The sequence below is a fragment of the Emys orbicularis genome, chromosome 16 (genome assembly GCF_028017835.1).
Source record: "Emys orbicularis isolate rEmyOrb1 chromosome 16, rEmyOrb1.hap1, whole genome shotgun sequence".
Taxonomy (NCBI): domain Eukaryota; kingdom Metazoa; phylum Chordata; order Testudines; family Emydidae; genus Emys; species Emys orbicularis.
This window is the reverse complement of record NC_088698.1, coordinates 23,136,473-23,157,014: the sequence shown is the minus strand read 5'-3', so window position 1 is coordinate 23,157,014 and position 20,542 is coordinate 23,136,473. Positions and strand designations below refer to the sequence as shown.

Genomic DNA, 20,542 nt, shown 5'->3' with positions numbered 1-20,542 from the left:
CTGGTATAGTGCTATAATGCCCTTGAAGCTGATGCAGCTCTACAAACACCTAGAAGATAATAAGGTGATAAGAGCATGGATTTGCCAAGAACAAATCATGTCAAACCAACCTGATAGCTTTCTTTGATAGGGTAACAAGCCTTGTGAATGGGGGGAAGCGGTAGATATGGTATATCTTGACTTTAGTAAGGCTTTTGATACTGTCTTGCATGACCTTCTCATTTGCAGTTTTGGTCAGTCTTAGTAGTGTGAGTAGGCAGGGTTGTTGGTGAGAAAAATATCACCTATCTATTTGCCTCAATAGACATCTAATTGACAATTATTAAAACAGCCAAATCAATTTTTGATTAAAAGAAAAAATCTGCTCAGCCGAGGCCCTGCCTGCCAAAACCTTGGCACCCATTTTTATTACTGATTTTATTGATATGACACTCCTGTGTGTGAGATCTAGCACACACAGGGTTGTCATATACATTACAGATTTGAGATTTTATAGATATTACATATATTACACACATAGGGGTGTCTGTAGCATGATGCCTCTATAGCCCTGAAAATAGGAGATACCAGCACAACCTTAAACGATAGAGCTGTAAACCATGCTGCTAGAATTAGTGACCCAGAAACAAGGTTTCTGGATGGCAGAAGGGGGGCGGGAGAAATGTTTGTCATTTCTTTTGAAAAGCAATCTGCAGAGCAGTCTCTCTTTGGCTGTAGAGCAGAAACTAACTTTGATCTGCTAGCCAGTGTTCCTACAGTGAAAGTGATTAGCAGGATTTCAAGAGCTATGGGTGAGTGGAACTTACCAATGTACTGAATGCTTTGTGCATGCTGTGATTAAACAGAGACTAAAAAGGCAGAAAGAAAGTTTATAAGAAGGCAGAGTAGATGGGAAAGAAAAGGACTCTACCAATTTATGAATGAACTTTTTGTGTTGTCGCCTTCAAGGCTTGTGCAAAGTTGTAGTAGTTTTATTGATGTTTCACAAAGTGAGTTAACTAGACCAGTTTAAGTCTTTGCCTGGGGAGTGTGACAGGTATGTCCAGCAAATACTACCCTGTAGTGCTAATACGTCCTGACATCCCTCAGAAGTCTGCTGCGGGAGATGACTTCAGTGCCAAGGGCTCAGGCAGTGAAAAAATGTTTTACTTACTGGAGGAATTTTGTGGGTGTGAGATCTTTGTTTTTAGAAGGCCCGTTTGTCACTATTGGCTGCCAACTGTGACCCTGGCTACAATGACCAAAAACATACCAGCAGTGGAGATACCTGAGAAATACAGTAACAGCAGCAGTTCCAGGGTCTGTGACACGTGAATGAGGAATGTCAGAGATTTGGCTATAGTGGAATGCAATGCTGTTCACTTCTAAGCTACTGGTTCCGCAGGTAGTGACCAAAAGCTCATTGATTACTTTTTGGAAGTTTTTTCTTAAGAAATGGTGGTTTCAGGCTGATTTCTAGTAGATCTATTTCTGCACTGGAATTCGCATCCTTGTTTGGAGACTCATCAGACATGTCAGGGATTAAACAGCCATGGAGAATTAGCTACCCTTTTTCCATCTAGGCCAGGGTAGAGTTGTCAATGTGTGTTTCTCCAGTGAAGCAAACTCCTCTCCTGTGATGTCAGTGTATCATATTTCAACTTGATGATATTTTGATGCATCTTCATCACATTGCGTCAAAAGCACTTTTGTAGTGCAGTGCTGCCATTTGGTGCACCCTGAAAATGGTTGGGGAGAAGCAGTGTGTCTGGGATATGAGATCACCTTAAGGAAACTGAGGTTGTCCCAGAAAACAGGATGGATGGCCACCTTACAAGGCACATCGGTGACAAACATTGCAATCAGTCAGGGAAGCAGTGTAGTTCAGGAACTCATGTGTGTGTTGTTGTTTTTTTAATCCTGGCTCCAACACAGACTTCATCGGTGGCCCTGGGCAAAAGTCACTGAACTGTTCTGCTTCCGTTTCCCCATCTGTAAATTGGAGGTAATGATGAGTGTTATGAGGATTAATTAGTGGATGTACAGCAGGGGTGGCCACATGCGGCTCTTCAGAAGTTAATATGTGGCTCCTTGTATAGGCACCGACTCTGGGGCTGGAGCTCCAGGTGCCAACTTTCCAATGTGCCAGGGGGTGCTCACTGCTCAACCCCTGGCTCTGCCACAGGCCCTGTCCCCACTCCACCCCTTCCCGCCCCCTCCCCTGAGCCTGCCGTGCCCTCACTCCTCCCCCTCCCTACCAGAGCCTCCTGCAAGCCATGAAACAGCTGATCGGGAGGTGTGGGGAGGGAGGGGGAGGTGGCGGGGCTGCCGGTAGGCGAGAGTCGCTGGGAGCGGGTGGTGGGGGGGGAGTTGGTGGTGGTGGTGGGCTGCTGACTTATTACTGTGGCTCTTTGGCAATGTACATTGGTAAATTCTGGCTCCTTCTCAGGCTCAGGTTGGCCAACCCTGATGTACAGCATTGAATTAAGTTAAATCTAGACAAATGTATCATGCTGAAGACCCCTGTGTGTGTGTGTGTATATATATTTTATGTTGAAATAATGTATAAATACAGGGCAGGATTAATGCCTATATTTTCTGCCATGCATGTGACATACTGAAGAATCCAGCGTTTAACTGTAATAATTTTTCTATCACAACTAATTGAACAATAATGTGGCAGGTGGCTCCATTAGAGTCAAGAGAAACCTTTTATTTTGAACCAATACATTGCTTTTGGCCTAATCCATGAAGCTCCAGGTTACTAACTTTTTGTATTATTATTATTAATAGTGACAGATTGTCGAGGGATCTTGGACAATATACAGAGATTTTCTTCTTTACCAACATATCTACCTGTGAGCTATCGGATCTTCAGTGCTGAGACTTCCTTTTTTCTTAAAGAAGCCAATCAGGATTTCATGAGAAACTCTAGTTTGCAATCCCGGGTGGAGTCCTTTTTTCCATATAAAGCCAAGAGGCCACCTGTATTAAATGCCAGCTATGGACCTTTTTCCGTTGAACAAGCAGTGCCCCATGACCTACTGTTAACCTCAAACTTTTTTGGCTCCACCAGCAAGTTTACTTTTAACTGGAGACTTAAAGCCTGCATCATGAGTGACAAAATTTACCTGAGCAAGCCCAAAGTCCAGATCCTGTTCTACGTTGTGGGCAGGGACTGGGATGACTACAGTACCACGGAGAGGCTGCCTTGTCTGCGGGTGTTTGCCTTCCGCGAGACGAGGGAAGTCCGAGGCAGCTGCCGGCTGAAGGGGGATCTGGGATTGTGCGTGGCCGAGCTGGAACTCCTGCTGAGCTGGTTTAACCCCCCCACGGTGGTGGCCGGCCGCAAGAAAGCGACGGATCAGTCTGAAGGGAGCCCTGTGGAACTGTACTACACCATCCAGCCAGGGGACGAGACCGGGGAGTGCACCACTGAGGATGTGCGGAAGGGGAATGCCATCCGGCCAGGGAAGGATGGTACTGACGAGACCATGTCCCACTTGCAGAGGATTGGCTCTGTGAGCCTCTATCGAGCCCCGGAGAGTTCTCAGCTGACAGAGCTGAGGTTGGACAGTAATGTTGTCATCTGGCTGCCATCGAAACCGGTCAAGCAAGGAGAAGTTGTGAATGTCTTTGTGACTCTCGCTAACAATTCCACGGTGGAACAGTTCGTACTGAGGTACGGTAGGTTGGTTTTGCCTCTGTTTCTCCATCAGTAGCGAACGCTTATGTAAAGGGGGAGTAGCCTAAGCTAGTTTGTGGGGTGGACTCATAGTTACAACTGACCCCTAATTGCAACCCGCTTCTCATCTCTTCACCCCCCAACCCCATAGACAGAGAGGACATTAAATAAATCCTCGCTGGCATTCCACACCCCTAAAACACACCAAGGTTCTAGAATGAGTGCCCAATTCACAAGAGGGGTGCTGCCTACTGTGGGCATTGCTGTGGAATGATGGACAGTCATGCATCACAGTAGCTGAAACAAGCATCATGTCAAAAGTATACTCCTGAACTTTTAATGCGTAGTAGCAGGGTCCACATGGCCAGTTGGGGCATAGAGTGTGACTCTACAGCACATTAGATTGGTGATTTAATGAGTGGCAAGACAGCATTTAGGCAAGTCCTTAGAATCCGTCTTCTCCCCCCCACCCCACCCCCTTTCTTTCCCCCCTGCCCCTTCCCCACCCCCCTCCGTCCCCTCAGGCACAACATTTAAATGTAGCAAAACATCTGGCATGGCAAACTTCATTTACTTGCCTTTGATGCAAATGACATGGCACAGCTTTGCCTTCCCACACAATGGTTTTGTCATGAGAACTTCAAGGGAATGGCTCCATCTTTTACTTGTTTAAGCAGCAGTTTTTTTGGGCTGCACACTTGCCTGTTTGTTTGGTCTTAATTTAATATGTTTGATGTTGCTATTGATTTTGAGGGACGTTAAGTTCATTCTTTGGGAAAGGATCGGCAAAGGCAGTACATAGGAACATAAGCATTGCCCTAGTGGATCAGAACAAAAGTCAACGTGTTTCCTTCCTATTTGATATGTTAGCAATTTTCCTACCAACCAGATGACAATCTTTTGAGGGTGAAAAAGACCGACAGACTAACTAATCCCCAAAATATTTGATGGATCCCCTTTCCTGTTACCAGGCTTTACGTTTAAGAGAAATTTCAATAGTGATAAGCAACAATTGTTCTTTTAAAGCTTCAAGCAGCCAGGGTTTCCCGTAGAATTCTGCACATGAAAGTATTTATGTCTAAGGCTCATATGAATTAGATGAATACATAGTTGACAACTGCTGACAAGAATAGCCTGTAGGGAAGGAAGTGTCGCTTGGAAGATAAAAGGCTCTTATTAAAACAGGGGAATTTTAGGAATCCCGGAAGCGTTCTGATATTTGCAGCTTTGGTTTAGTTGGTGAGATAATCCGCAGGCTACCTGTTTACTGAGTGGAACCTCTGAGTTAGAAGAAGCTTCTTCCTGTCTCTGCTGCTTTTTTATTTAAAATCATTATTCACAAACCGTGAAGACAAGATGTGTTCCTTAGAACAAGCATAGCTGTGATGAAAGAAGAAATCCAAAGGAGACAAATCTGGTGTGTTATTTTTGCGTGGGCAGGGATATCCCTTTGAAATATGTGTGTCGCTTCCTTTTATCTCCCTCAAAAGTGAGTTAGAGATAGACGCCCTCATTGAAATCTGATGATATACTTCTTAGCTCGGAAAGGATTCAGATTGTCTGGGCGTGGATGCTGTTTATGTGCTCAGTGGCGTAATAGCCAGAAATGGAAAGAGCAGACATCAGACGTTGCCTGTTCTACCCGCTGTAATGGACAAAACTGGTTGTTGATGATGATTTTCAGAACAGGTTGTACTTAAAGCTGGCAAATTTTTTTCAGATACATCTTTTTCCCCCACAGAAGAATGCAGATGCAGGTTGACTGAAACATTTGGCAAATTTGGGTCGAATTCGCCAAATTATTTTGATTGGTGGTGGTGGGGATTTCAAAAAAATCTTTGGCCACTGAACTGAAAACTCAGTGATTTTCACAGCTCTAGTTATACTGGGTTTTTTTCTTATAAGGTGAATAATCATATATGTCCAATATCCATCTTAACCGTACTAACACACAGGTGAGCTGGATTGGTTCCCAGAAATGAATTTGTCAGTGCTCTGCTGAGGCTCAAAGCCTTGGCAAGAGCTGGCCCCTGGTCTTCCAGCATCACACCCACCATCAGAATTTATAACCTGTATATTTGCTTGGCCCAGGTGCCTGTGAGTTCTGGCATGTGAGCAGTATCCTCAGGAAGTGGCTCCATGGATGGAACTGAGGGACCCAGGTGAGCTCACTGGCTCTGGGGCACAAGGCAGAGGCAGGGTGGCCTGAGCCATTAGAGCTGGACTGCTCAAAGGATGAGCCAGTGGACGAGGGTAAAACAGGGAAAGTCCTTGTGGTGTTTCAGGTCCTGCAGCATCCTATGGAATGCAGAGTTAAGTTGCTCTGGAAGGGAAGGGCAGCCCAGAGAGCTCTTGGTTAGACCTCCTGTCTAGCTTGGGCCCAGACTCAGTGACGTGGAGGGAGTTGAGGCAGACCGATATCCGCAAGGGGTGGCACCTTGGGAGCCGGGGAGCGACGCTACCCTGTGTTCTTTCTCCAGCCTGCAGGACGCCAAATCCAGGTGGGAGGAGAAACAGCCGTCCAAGCCACTCTTCTACTCAGTGGAGACTGGAGGCTGGTGGGGCTGAAGGAATTGCTCCATACAGTTATTTTTGTTCAGGTGTCAGGTGGAAGCATGGGGTAGCTACAGGAGAGTAGCCCTATGGAAGGGCTCAGGGCCTTGTCTTAGCCCCTCATAGAACACCAGAATATGAAGTGACAGGTGATATTCACTGGCGGAAAATAATGTGGCACTATCTCCTGAGGCATAAACGATGTGGCCCAGTCTGTTAGCTGCTAAGATTTATCTCTCCTTTGTTTACTGAATGGCAGGTGAGGCCAGGTTCGACTCTGTTATGCGGGTGTAAATCCATTGACTTCAGTAGTGGTACGTGGATGTATCTGAGAGGAGAGTTTGGCCCATGCCTCTATGGGCTGTCTATGTCTTTTAAAAAAAGAAACACGGAAAATGGCCAGTGTGTATGTTAAGGCTGCCTACAGGCTGCTTTAACCTTCTCTGTGGCCATTTGCCTGGTGATGTAGATGGCTGTACATGGGTTCCTGCGAAAGCAAACCCTACATCCTATGACATGCATTCACATTCAATGATCCTAAAGAAACACACGCTGCATGTTGTCCCCGGGCATGGTGAATTTGTTTATTTCCTGCTTTTTTTTGTATGTTATTCGCTGAGTTTTTCAAACACCCAGCACTGAGGCAAACAGTGTGTGATCATTGCTGGATGGTGGGGGGGCGGGGAATAGCCACAAATCTTCTCTGGCAAAAGTAAAGTAAATTGGTCTAAATGACCTAATCGCCACAAATCACTGGAAATGAAACTGTTCTTAAATTATATCTTAATTCAGAATCCTGTTACTGTATTTGTAAATGTATCAACCCAAGAACGGCGATACAGTCAAAGAAAATGACTAATGTGGCATGGAGTGAAGTATATTAACGTGATTGGAATGCTGCTCAACTATACAGAGAGCTTCCCTTCCCGCACAAGCCCCTTTTTTTACTTACCGAGCCCATTGTGAAATCATTAAAGAGCATCACTGACAGACAGCAGATCAAGGTGCTATTCACAGCTCTGCCACTGACCAGTCGGATGACCTTGGGCAAGTCACTTATTAGCTCCATGCCTCGATATCCCTGTCTGTAAAATGGGGTTGTATTGCTTCCTTACCTTTCAGGCGGTTGTGAGGCTTAGTTCATTTATGTTCCCAAAACACTTGCGCTCCTCTGATGGAAAGTTGTTCCAAGAATGCAAAGTATTTGCAGTTATAATACCACCAGGAAAGACTTGGTGAGAGGAGCAGAAGAAATAATTGAATGAAAGATAGACTCACCTGTCAGTCCATGCACTTCTGCAGAGGGAAGAGAGACAGAGCCACAAAAAGAGAAATGAGTCACACCTAATGCTGACTGTTAGTAAGGAAAATTCTTGGTTCCTCTAGCTGTTGAGATAACATTGTGGGCATGGGAGATAAGCAGAGTAGCTGTTGTATCTCTTTACATAAGTAATCCACCTGTAACAGCATAAGCTATCCCCAGAAAGGCCAGAGTGTAGCATTAACCCGCATCTCATTGCTCTTCCACTTGCTTTCTGGGGCTGGTGTAAATCGACATAGCAGGGTTGACTCCCACACAGCTATCCCGACTGACACCGACGGAGGGTTTGTGTTGATCTTTCGATCTGCAAGCCTTTGTGTGAGCTATCGCTGGGCGTATTGCATGCAGGGCCGGCTCTAGGCACCAGCGTTCCAAGCACGTGCTTGGGGCAGCCTTTTCAAGGGGCGGCATTCGGGCCCTTTGCGGGCGGCACTTTTCAAGGGGCGGCACTCCTTTCTTCCCCCCCCCCCCGTTTTTTGTTTGCTTGGGGCGGCAAAAAACCTGGAGCCAGCCCTGATTGTATACATGGAGTAGATTGAGAAGTCCTTAGAGCATGGACCTTTTCTTCTACGTGCTTGTAAATTTACAGCACTCTGCAAACAGAAAAAAAATCATACCAGCAAAAAGAAGGCTATTCTAAGGAGATTAACTGTAAAAATGTACAAGTGTTTGTGTGTGCTCCGGCTAGTGAATTTGGACGCTCTATTTTTATCTGTGGTGTTGGGACTTGGGCAGCTGAATCATAGAATATCAGGGTTGGAAGGGACCTCAGGAGGTCATCTAGTCCAGCCCCCTGCTCAAAGCAGGACCAATCCCCTGTTAGGTTGCTTTGATAATCTTAGCCTGTGTATGGTGGTGGTTTTGTTCTATAGCTCTAAATACTCTTCCAATGACTGCACTATTAAAGGGTCCTTCCATCTGTTTTTCATCGTGTGTGGTGCCACATTTGATCTGGCAGAGGCTAAACAGCAGCGGGCCAAAGCATTAAAGCTAGGAACATTAGTGTTTTGAGCTACCTTGCTAGGCAGCAGCTAATCTCTAACTTGCTGTCGAAGGTGCTGAACGACCGGCTAACCCGCTTTACAGAAAGCACTGAGCAGGATAAGTATATGGAAAGGAGATGAAGTTATCTGCCCTGATTAGAAAAACTTGACTAGTTCTTTCCCACTCAAGATGGTTAATTACGGGTCTTTCAGGTGGAAAGAAAATTGCACTGAAGGGTTGCAGTGTTATTGAATTACCTGTTTCCAGCAAACAAGTCAACACAGGACAATGGATAATTAGCAGTGATAATAAATCTACAGATTGGAAGAGGGATGAAGGATAAATGCAGTGAGGAAAGCTATTAAACAGATCAGCCGAGGCAGCTTTGTATGTCAGTTCCTAATGAGTATTGACAGCACTGCTGTATCACACACGATCGAGAATGCTGCTGGAGTTATTAATAGCTAAAAACCTACACACACACGAGCACTGAAGTGTGGCTGTAATCAGAAATGCCGTATGAGTTGAATTTGTTGTATATTTTGAAGTAACTTGAAATTCTGGGGTGAATTATCCGAACCCACTAAACAAAAATTGGTTTCCTGAAGTGGAATCTTTTGGAATCTAAAACCAAAAGCCTCCCGCTTCCCCATACACACCCTACTTTAATCTCTCTTCATTTGAAATACAACAAGGCACAGAGAGGGATGGGAGGGCGGGGGAAAGAGTTCTCTTTTGTGTGCCTATGTGTGTTTTCAGATGTGAATCACATCAAAACATTTTCCTGTTCACATGCAGCTCTACAGCACTTAAATATTTAAAAGTGATTTCACTATTGTTATGAAACATGGAAGCATAAAAGCAATTCAATCCACATCTGGAGAGAAAAGAGCTTGAAGCCTTAGGACTTGTTTCCATCGTCTTTATTATTTCATGTTCCATTTTCACTTGTAAAGGTGATCTTGACTTCCATATTCCAGCCCCACAGCTTTAGCTATTATGCAAAAGTGAAAAGAAAACTGACATGACCTCCGAAAACGAAGTTTCCTTTTTGCTCTGGAATTAGACCTTCTCTTTAGATTTGCATTCTGTGTTCCGAGGAACAAAGAGACGTCTTTCCCTGGTGCCTGGCTAACACTTAGGGATAGTCTACGCTAGAAGCACTACAGTTGTAGCACGTGTGGTGGGCAAACTACAGCCTGCGGGCCACATCCGGCCCGCGGGACCGTCCTGCCCGGCCCCTGAGCTCCTGGCCCGGGAGGCTCGCCCCTGGCCCTTCCCCTGCTGTTCTCCCTCCTCCATAGCCTCAGCTTGCTCTGGCGCCGGCGCAATGCTTTGGGTGGCGGAGCAGCGAGCTCCTGGGGCAGCGCAGCTGCAGAGCCGGGGCCTGACCCAGTGCTGTGTGCTACGCGGCTGCCTGTCTTGGTGCAGCCGCACTGCCAGCCACCGGTGCTCCAGGCAGCTCAGTAAGGGAGCAGGGGAGGTTGGATATTGGGCAGGGGAGTTCGGGGGGTGGGCAGAGGCTCGGGGTGTGGATAGGGGTCGGGGCGGTCAGAGGGCGGGGAACGGAGTTGAATGGGAACGGGGTCTCAGGGGTCGGTCAGGAAGGAGAGGAGGGGTTGGATGGGGCTGCGGGAGGCAGTCAGGGGTGGGGTGTCTGGGGGCGGTTAGGGAGAAGGGGTGGTTGGATGGGGCAGGGGTCCCACAGTCAGGAAGGAGGGGGGGTTGGGTGGAGTGGCGGGGGGAAATTAGGGGTGGGGGAAAATTAGGGGCGGGGGGCAGTTAGGGGCAGGGATCTGGGGGCGGTCAGGGAGATGGGGTGGTCAGCTTGGATGGGGCAGGGGGTCCAGAGGCAGGGGACGGAGAGTGGGGGGGGGGGTGGAGGGGCAGGGGTCCCCAGAGAACGGGGCGGTTGGATAGGGCAGGAGTCTGGGGGGCTATCAGGAGGCGAGAAGCGGGGGGGGGAAGGGGGGACCGATGCGGGCAGGGGGCGGGCCACCCCTAGCTGTTTGTGGAGGCACAGCCTCCCCTAACCAGCCCTCCATATAATTTCAGAAACCCGATGCGGCCCTCAGGCCAAAAAGTTTTCCAGCCCCTGTTCTACCGGCATAATAAATTCACCTCCATGAGAGGCCGTAGCTATGTTGGCAGGAGAAACTCTCCCGCCGATGTACCACACCGGTGCTTAGGTCTCTGTAACTTTCATCACTTGGAGTGGCTTATTCATAACACTGAGCAACGTGAGTTATACCAAAGTGGTAGTGTAGACACGGCCTTACTGTGTAAGAAATGCTTTGTGTTGCGTGTAGGGAGGGACCCTCTATCACATACACCCTGAGCAATGAAAAGGGATAGTGTGAGCTGCCGTTTGTTCCAATTTTGGGGGCATCCTCTCTCCATTCAAACTTCCATTGTAAACAGATACCATGAAGCAATGTAGCACTTTCAACAGGAGTTACCTAAGCCACTCAAAATGAGGTTATGCGTACAAAGAGAAGATATTGGAAGAACTTTAAGCAATAAAGTTATTAAGCAAAGCTGGAAGATTATAATAGTTCGGTCAATGTTCAAGATGGTCCCCTGAGAGGATCTCGTGTGTATGAGCCTGTGATCAAAGTCTCTTAGGAGCTAAGTGGGCTCTGAGCTGGTCCCAAGTGAAGTCCAAGAGAGTCTTTTTATTGACTTCCGGGGGCATTGGATCAGGCCCGTAAAGTATGCACTGCGCCAGAGTCAGTGGGTTAGGTCCGTTTTCCCTGTGTCCCTTGCAAAACCTGGCCAGGTCTATGATTTATTGCTCCTGGGGTCATGTAGAAGTATGTGTATATTTCATTGTTCAGTGTCCACTACAATTGGGCCCTGATCAATGATTGGGGGATCTGAATAATGGGCCTGGAGTCAAGAATCCTGGGTCCTATTCCCAGCTCTGCTGCTGTCCTGCTGTGTGGTCTTGAGCAAGTCACTTCACCTCTCTGTGTCTGTGTTTCACATCCCTCTGTGTTTGTCTGCCTTGTCTATTGGGACAGGGAGTGTCTCTCAGTCTGCATACAATCCCCAGCCCAACGAGGCCTGGGTCTTGGCTTGCGTTTCTAAGCACTTCCATAATATAATAACAAACACACAAGCATTGTTAAAGGTTTGAGATTGCTACTTGCAAGAGTGGCAAAGTGCTGTATTAGCCACCTTGCGAATGCTTTGTTTTTCATAAATGGGAAGATTTCCCCAAGATGATCGTGTAGCTAAAAATTAATAGCAGCCAGGTGCATTCATCTTTTATATGCTGGTTTGAGAAACAATAGGAATACAAGCTATTGAAATTCTAGTCAATTATAACATTTACTAAAGGACATTAAAGAAAAATCCATTTAGTCCCAATGTAATAAGCATCTCATAATCTTTTTTTTAACCAAGCGTTTGTAACATCAAAAAAAAGTATTTTCAAAGAGAGCATGTTAATGTCACGTTGAAAGGAACAATATCACACTCCAATTAGTTTAATTTCATTAGCCATTAGCAAATACTTCACATAGACTTTACAGTGTATTATATCTTTAGACAGAGCGAAAGAGGAGATGGGCCTAGACTGACAAGAAGGATTATATCATCAGAGCAAGAACAGAGGTGACGAGCTCGAGTTTAAATTGGCCCTGTCTTATTACTGCAGTCAATGATAAGCGAAAAGGGACTGATTCCTATTAAAAAAATTAGGGCCTCTAGAAAAGTAAAACACAAGGGGTCTCTCCCACTGCTCTGTTCCCTTCTCCCCACCTCCATGAATCTTTAAAAAGCAGTCTGGCTGAGATGCACTCTGATCAGTGCTATTTTCATCCTTCCCAGCCCCGTTTATAATCTAATCTGTTAATACTAAGAACGAAGCACAGTCTTGTTGTTAGAATGCAAGGCTGGGAGTCCTGGATTCTATTCCTAGCTCTAGCACCAACTTGCTGCGTGAACATGGCCAATTGCTGAAGCACAACTTTACAACCAGCGACCTCGATCTAGCACATCTGGGGCCTGATTTTCTGAGATGCTGAGCACCTGTAGCTACCACTGGAGTCAGGTGGAGCTGTGAGTGCTGAGCACCTTGGAAAATAGACCCTGGTTCCCCAAGCTGAGAATCCAAAATTAGACTCCCTTCGCTTTGAAAATGTTGCCCTTAACCATTCTGTGCCTCAGTTAGTTCACCTGTACAATGGGGATAACAATACCTGCTACACAGGAGCAATGTGAGGCCTAGCCAGTCAGTTGTAAAGTTCTGTACACAATAAAGAATAGTTGATACCATAATTCATTCTCCAATTTAACTAAATGGGTTTCTGATCAAGCTTAAATCCCTGCATAAATGGAGTATAAACAAGCCTTCAGTACAATATAAAGGAGTCTGGACTAGTGGCTTATGCGTTTAGCTTGGGGCTCCCATGTGAAAAGCCTCCCCCACCCCCACCATCTATTAATGGGAAAGGTGGAGGGGAAAAAACAGTAGTTTTGCTGTGACAGTTTAATTCTCTTGAGCTAAGCCAGAAAACTGCTTAGCACAGATGGACGATTCGCTGGGATCTGAAATTTGGTTTAATACACCTCTACCTCGATATAACGCTGTCCTCGGGAGCCAAAAAATCTTACCGCGTTATAGGTGAAACCGCGTTATATTGAACTTGCTTTGATCCGCCGGAGTGCACAGCCCCACCCCCCCGGAGCACTGCTTTACCGCGTTATATCCGAATTCGTGTTATATCGGGGCGCGTTATATCGAGGTAGCGGTGTATTTAGCATTTCTGGGTGGACAGCAGAGTTTCAGGAATGCTATGTTTGTGTGGCACCATCCTAGAACCACCTCCTTCAGTAGCATTTGCCCCCTCTAATTTCAGTGAAGTGCTGAAGTCGGGGGTTTTGTTTTTGTTTTTTTGGGGCTTCTTTTCCAAATATGTTGCTGCGCATGTTGTTAAATGTACAGCGGCGCCCTCGGCTTTTTCCATTCTGTTTAGAGACATGGCTCTGAGGTACAGTATGCCTCCTGCTACTTACTGCTCTGCATGACCTTTCCAAAAGCCGGCATAGATGCAAGGCTGCTTAAAGATGAGATAAGGCACTTGAACTTATTGTCTGTTTAGACTTTTAGCTGCGCGTACAACTTGAGTTACAACCATTAATTGAACTCGTGATTATTTGCCTAATTAGACACAATCGTGGCTGTTTAAGGGTCCATTCATTATAACCCTTTATCCCCCAACAGTGGAGAGGGAAACCTCATACCGCTGGGAGTAGATTTTAGTTTAACAAAGATGAAGCTTGCTGGCTGTCTAAAAAGCTTGTGCTCTGATGCATTAAAGAACCCCATGGGAATCTTCAGTGTGATAATCTGACAAGCTGTTGGGTTCCAGGACTACTGTAAGCAGGCGGGTGTTCAAGCCTGTAGGTTTGAATGGAAATTAGTATCCTGAGAAAAACTGGTGTCAAAAGGCTTTAAATTCCAGCTTATCTGTGAAAGATGCACAACCCCGGGATAGCTACCAAGTGGCTACTGACAGCAGGGGCATTGGCAAGTAACTACTCCCGATTCTTTCAGAGCTCCAAGAGCCGAAATCGAGTGTGATGGAGTTCTAAAATCTGGTGGTGTGAATCTTTCATGTGGCAGTCTTTACTGGGGCTTGTGGAGGAGCATAGGAATTGCCAGATTGGGTCAGTCCATCTAGTCCAGAGCACGGTCACTGAAAGTGGTCAGTACCTGGAGCTTCAGAAGAAGGTGTGAGAAACCTTGTAGTGGGCAATCGTGGAATAACTGCCCTCCAAGGAATAGGAGTACTTGTGGCACCTTAGAGACTAACAAATTTATTAGAGCATAAGCTTTCGTGGGCTACAACCCAAAAGCTTATGCTCTAATAAATTTGTTAGACTCTAAGGTGCCACAAGTACTCCTGTTCTTTTTGCGGATACAGACTAACACGGCTGCTACTCTGAAACCTCCAAGGAATGTTTCATCCCATGCAGCAGTTGGTTTAATCCAAGGCAAGAGGGTTTAAATCCCTTCCAGAACTCTGTTTCCTGTTTTAGTATTTGCTATTCTGATTCTGGATATTCTGATTATCCCTGAAAGTGTCCAGTCCTTTTTTTGAATCTGCTACACTTTTGGCCTCAGTGATATTTTGTGACAGTGTTTTCCACAGCCCATTTTGTCATAACCTCGGGTCTTCAGGGTTATGTTGTGCCTTTTTTCCCAATCTATAGTCAGATATAGTTATATATCAGGATCTCTATTTATATCTAGAGAGAGACATACAAGTTACTGGGCTCAATACAGAAGTAACTGGTTGAAATTTCTACGACCTGTTATACGGGGGGTCAGATTAAAAAGGACCATTAAATCATTTACACGTAAAGTCTGTGAAACTATATCCTTTTTAATACTATAATTTGCTCTGATGCAAGTAAGAAGGCAAAAAAAAAAAAAAGAAATCCCTCTCGTTCCACAGTGCTTTACAAGCAAACACAAACAAGAAGGGAAAAATCAAGGGAGAAGCGTGTGCTGCCTGAACTCAGCAGCAGGGGAGCAGTTAGTTAAGCACTGTAATCAATGGGAATTACTGTAAACAGTTTCAGAAAAGACCTGGTGATACAGAGCCAGCCAAAAACAGTATTGAGAGAACATTCTTGCCAGCTGTTTTGACACAGACATAGTGCTTTGAGTTAAGAACTCAGAGACTCTAGGCTGGTTGGGATTTTAAACTTGGCTTCCTGGTGATTTTATTTTTGTTTTCTCCCCTGGCACTGTATGTAGGCACATAGGTGTGCTCCACTGTGAACAATTGGAAGCAGGAGGCTATTTCTGGTCATCCTGTCCCAGAGAATTCTTCCTTATGAGACCATTTTACTAGCAGCATGCACGGGCATGCAACTGCTCTGCAAAAAAACAGGGAGCCACCCCCTACCCTTCTCCCCAGGGGCATGGTCTGGCCTAGTGAGATAAATGAAAGCAGGTTCTGAATAGTTCTGAGAGCTGTGGACTCCTGTTTCAGCTACTCTCTTCCCCCTCAATGTATGATCTACGTTGTCATCAGTGTAAGCAAATGTGTGCCAGGTATGCCACCTGGAGGCAATATTTCTTATAGCAGCACTGGCTTGGGGGTATTTTAATCAGGAGACAGACTGCTCTCTCCACTGTGCTAGTTATGATTCTGTTGGATGTACTATCGCGTCTGTCTTGGCAGATTATGAATATACTGTGGATAGTGGGAAGAGGTATAGCGGACCACTGCTTGTGTATAAATTCCTGGTTACACCTTTCCATGACACCATTAGAACTGCTGAAATGGGCCTGACCACAGTGGGAAAAATGGTTACACTTATGAGATATATTCTCCCTGGTTCATCTTTAGATCAGATGGAGTTAAAGAATCTGTCTTTTAATTTTTGTTCGTCAGGCTCGCCCTATGTTGCAAAATGCCTCCATTAGCTAAGTCGGCGGGGGGGTTAATATGCACTAGAAGTCCAATCATCTCCAGTGGAGCCTTTTTTTAGGTTTTCAAATTGCTGCTTAGATCAGCAAGGCTAGAGGACAGGAGACTTGGGGAATAAGGCATATCTTGGGGAAAAAATGCACCTTCAGCCTTAACTCTCTGAGCGATCAGTTTCAGACTCTTCGAACCAGTTATTTTCCCCTTTCCCACCAGTTATGGTTCTAAGATGTTAGCACTGGTTTCTAAAGTGTGATGAGGCTGCAGGGCCCTTAATAACAAAGAGCCCAACTCTGCAGTCCTGGAGCAAAAAACTCCCACCAGGAATCTTTCCCTGCATTATAACAGTGGAATCTGACTTAGAAAAAGCCCTGGACTGTAGAGAAAATAAGTCCTCCGCTCCCAGCCTACAGTAGGACCCCAACACTTAAGCAGGTACCTAAATTTAAACCTGGGATTAATCCCTCTGAAGTCAGTGGGGCTACTCACATGCTTAAAGTTCGGGCCTAGGGGATTCGGAAGAGGAAAGTAACCTGGGCATTTCCTCATGGAAGTTCCCCCAGATCACACAACAATGTGGGATTCACCCCCTTTTGCAGAACGAGCTGTGGTTCCAGCGCCAGCCCCCATAAAACCCTCAAGGATTCACAGGCAGCCAGGGCAATGAAGGCCCTAGCAGTGTGGTTCCAGGTTCCAATAGGATGGGCTGATTGGGCCTTTTACTTTGTATGAAACCTGGAGTACGTGCTGCCTGTATCTATTTCAAAAGTGTGGTGTGTGTGATCCGTCACACTGTTTTCTGAGACTCTGTATGGGTCCCATCAGTAAAAGGGCACCATGCCAGTCCTGCTTTCTCTGACAGTTCAGCACACAGTGAAAAGGATTGGGATGGGCTGAGCAGAGAAGCACACAACAGGCATCAAGGACCGAAATCAATAGCCATGTTATACAAAGAAGATTTAATGTCAGGGGGTCACGCATCCTCCTGGGTAGCATCACAGAAGCACTGACATAGGCGGCCTGGGTCCGTGACACTGGACTCTGACTGCTGGAAGGGGACACTACACTGCTCCTGCATGTGTGTGGTATTCCGTGACCTAATGATCTCAACTTCACAACTAAGCCTCAAGGGGAAGTGGCAGGAATCCTGCTGCTTAGGTCATTTAGGGCCTGGTCCAGGTCCCATTGAAGCCAGTGGCAAATCTCCCATTGCATTCAGTCGTGCGAGATCAGTGCCTTACACCAAACTGCACAAAGCCCAACAAAGTGTATTGTAAGGAACAATCCAGCACTTGACGGGAGGGTAGATGCGCTAATCTCCAATTTCTAGGAGCCCATGGTATTGTTTAAAGAACTCGCCTCTTCTTTTCTGCCTGAAAATAACATTGCTGGAATTAACTCTATGGAGAAATAAAGAAACGCCAAGGAGCTCTTCAGAAAAGGTTGGAAATGCCTCCTTGCTTCCTCTAGCCAAACTACAAATGTTCAGGCACCTAGTAGCTTGTGAGCTTTAATTTTCGGAGCATCTCAGGTAGCAAGTGCGGTCGGTGTCCATTGCTGTGGTAACGACCGTTTTTGACTTCTCACTGCCAAAGTAAACATTGGTGTAAAAACCACAGAAATGTATTAGTTGTCATCATTTATGTTACCGTGGTGCCCTGCAGCCTCAATCAGGATTTGGGGGCCTTTTGTGTTGCATGCTGTATGGATGTGACACTGACGCTGAGATCAGATGGCTAGGGCCCTGGACGAGGAGCTAGGCCACCAGGGATCTATTTCTGACTCTGCCATTGAACTGCTGTGTAACTTTACATCAGCTGTATCACCTCTGTTGCCCCGTTCACACTTGTCTGTTTAGCATGTAAGCGCCTCAGGGCGGGAATCGCCTCTTGCCGTGAGTCTTCGAATTGGGGTCCTCCGGGTGCTACTCAACGCAAAGAATCGCAATAGACATTGACTTGCATTGCCTGTTTTTAACCAGTTTTGTTTTTGTTTTGATGTGGTGTGGTTTTTGGTGGTGGTAAGAATTCCTTTCAGTGTTGGGGTTAGTGATCCCTGGTATCGTCAGCATTTCTGTTCAAAAAGCATTAGAAAATACGAAATAACCACCCCCATATGGCGCTCTGGGAAACTCTGAGCCTCAGGAGCGACAATCCCTTCCAGAGATCCTTGGCTACGGAGGGACCATGCACCCTTCCACAGTCTCTGCACCCAGGAAGCTCTGTGGGCCAATGCACGTGGAGAGGAGGAGGGGAGGGGGAGGGGGGCAGAGTCATGATTGGGGATAGTTTGCACCCTTGTGCTAGGAGTGAGCAAACAGGCTCGCCCGAGTGGAGGGACCCTGCTATTGAGTCTGGCTCTTACACTAGCCCTGGAAATAGGAATATATCGAATTGAACAGAAAATAACCTATCCATAGGGTTTAACTTTTTAATCATCCTGTATAATTTTAATAATTATAACCCTGCAGTAGAGTAAAAAATCCAACCCTATATATAGAAATAATAATACCATTTAGCTCTTATATAACATTTGTCATTAGTAGATGTCAAAGTGATTTATCAAGGAGGTCAGAGTCATTGTTCCCATTTGATCGGGAAATGGGGAAACTGATGCACAGCAAGGGAAGTCTAAGGTGGCAGAGCCAAGAATATGACTTATATCTCCTGAGTCCCAGTCCAGTGCTCTATCCATTAGGTCACACTGCCTCCTGGCTGTCCCATTATACAAAATGAGAGTGAGTCCTGGCTACATCTCAGCTGAATATGAGGGGGAGGGACCAGGAGCAGTGGGGTCCTGGTACTGCAAAAGGTTGAGACCTACTAGTTCTAGTCTGATTGCTCAGAAAAGCAATGTTTGCCCTGTATTGGTTAATTATATTTGCTTCAGCATATTCATATTGCTGTTCATTTTTTGTGTCTTTTTATTTTAAATATCTACTCAAATGGCTGAGGTTTGCAAATTAGTGGTGAGACTGAGCTAACATCCCTGCATCCTTCTCTGCTAAAAACGTCTCAATGGATAAGGAATGTTGCTTTGATAATTGTTTAAATGGTGCTTAAGGGGCCCCCTGGGTGAATTACATTGGCTCCGTGATTTGCCTTGTCATCAAACACTCAATCAATTCACAGAGTCAGAAACATGAAAGAAGAGGCCAAAAAAACCATAAGAGGATTGCAGTAATTGAGTCATTATGAATACAAGAAAATGAATCTGTCACATTCAGAATCACAGCTACCGCTTTAAAATATACAGAGTTCAATGTCTGCCTGATAGCTTTTTCTTGTTTTTTGAAGGAATCTCTCTTGGTTTTTTTCCTGAAAGAGAGAAGCCAAAGAAGAAAAATGTGGAACAAAACTAGAATCAGATCCAAACTGGACAATTAAGGTTTGAAAAAGTTTGGTAAAAACTTTTACCTCCCAATCTCCCCTTCCCACTTTTGGAGCCTACTTGGACGCTTGGATAGAAAATAGGAGCCCTTTATCTGAACCACCTGCATGATTTGGCTGTATTAGAACCTGGATCCTAAACTGCCCTTGGTTTTGGTTTTGCAAAACCTCAACCTAATGGAGAAAGTTGTGCAAAAATCTAAATCCAGTCTGTGAGCCCACCTTTACCTATGTCTTAGTCCTTTCTGGGAAACATAATAAAAGTGTAAAATACCCTGAGAAAAACTGTTCTCATGAGATTCCTAGCCAAATTTTGAAGATGCAAGAGGAATAGCTAGCTCTGAGTATCCAAACTTTGGGGCGCTTATCTGAACTGAACCTCTCAATTTTTCACCCATTCTTAGAACTGGGTAATTTTTTGGAAGGGAGGCAGGCTTGATCCTGTAAACCTTTACTCACACAAGCATTGCATACACATGGTAGACCCAATGGAGTTCATGGGGCTATTGATGTGAATCTGGTTTACTCACACAAGTAATCCAAAGGGCTTGCATGAGCATGCCTCATCAGGACAGAAAGGAATTCAGAGTACCATGGCCATTGGCAGAAACATTTTAGAGGCAAATGATTCAAAAAAGAAGGCTTATTAAAGATCGTTACCACAGCTCTCTGAATGAAGTTTGCTGGGATTGTGATTGAACTCTCCATACACTGAGAAATCTGTTTTAGGAGTGGTTGTGGTTTTTTTTGCAGGCACAAGTATGACACCATAACACACATGTAACCCTTCCACCGGGGTATCCACAGAACTGTGAACACAAACCGTGGTGTGTGCAAGGCCTTGCAGGAAAACTCCATGTTGTTGGGACATAGTGATGCTTTCAGAGGTTTGGGGTTGCTGCTACACTTAATCTCTGTGGTTAACCTACTCTGTGGTTCTTCTGTGGATCTTGAGAGGAGCAATTCAGTTGGACTCTGATCTTGTGTTACTTCTGCACTTGCATTATTTTATTCACATGACTAAAATCGAGGCCAGTGCAAAGAGTGAGCAAGTTCGGGGGCCTCAGAGTACTTGCTTCCTCCCAGCCTTCTGGGCCAGAGCTTTTTCTGAGCACCCTATGCAGCCATTTTCCCCCTCTGCACCTTCTGCCTCCGGGTCGAATGTGTGGGTGGTAGGGTGACC

The 20,542-nt window shown here is 45.7% G+C and overlaps 1 protein-coding gene across 1 annotated transcript in view; it reads left to right on the top strand.

Moving 5' to 3' along the window:
* The first annotated feature begins 209 nt into the window (after positions 1–209).
* TMEM132C (transmembrane protein 132C) overlaps positions 210–20,542 on the top strand; it is a 213,259-nt gene continuing 192,926 nt past the window's right edge. The window contains exons 1-2 of the mRNA XM_065417982.1: positions 210–261; positions 2,773–3,661. Coding sequence (XP_065274054.1) covers positions 210–261; positions 2,773–3,661 — 941 coding nt within the window. The remainder of the gene's footprint in view (positions 262–2,772; positions 3,662–20,542) is intronic.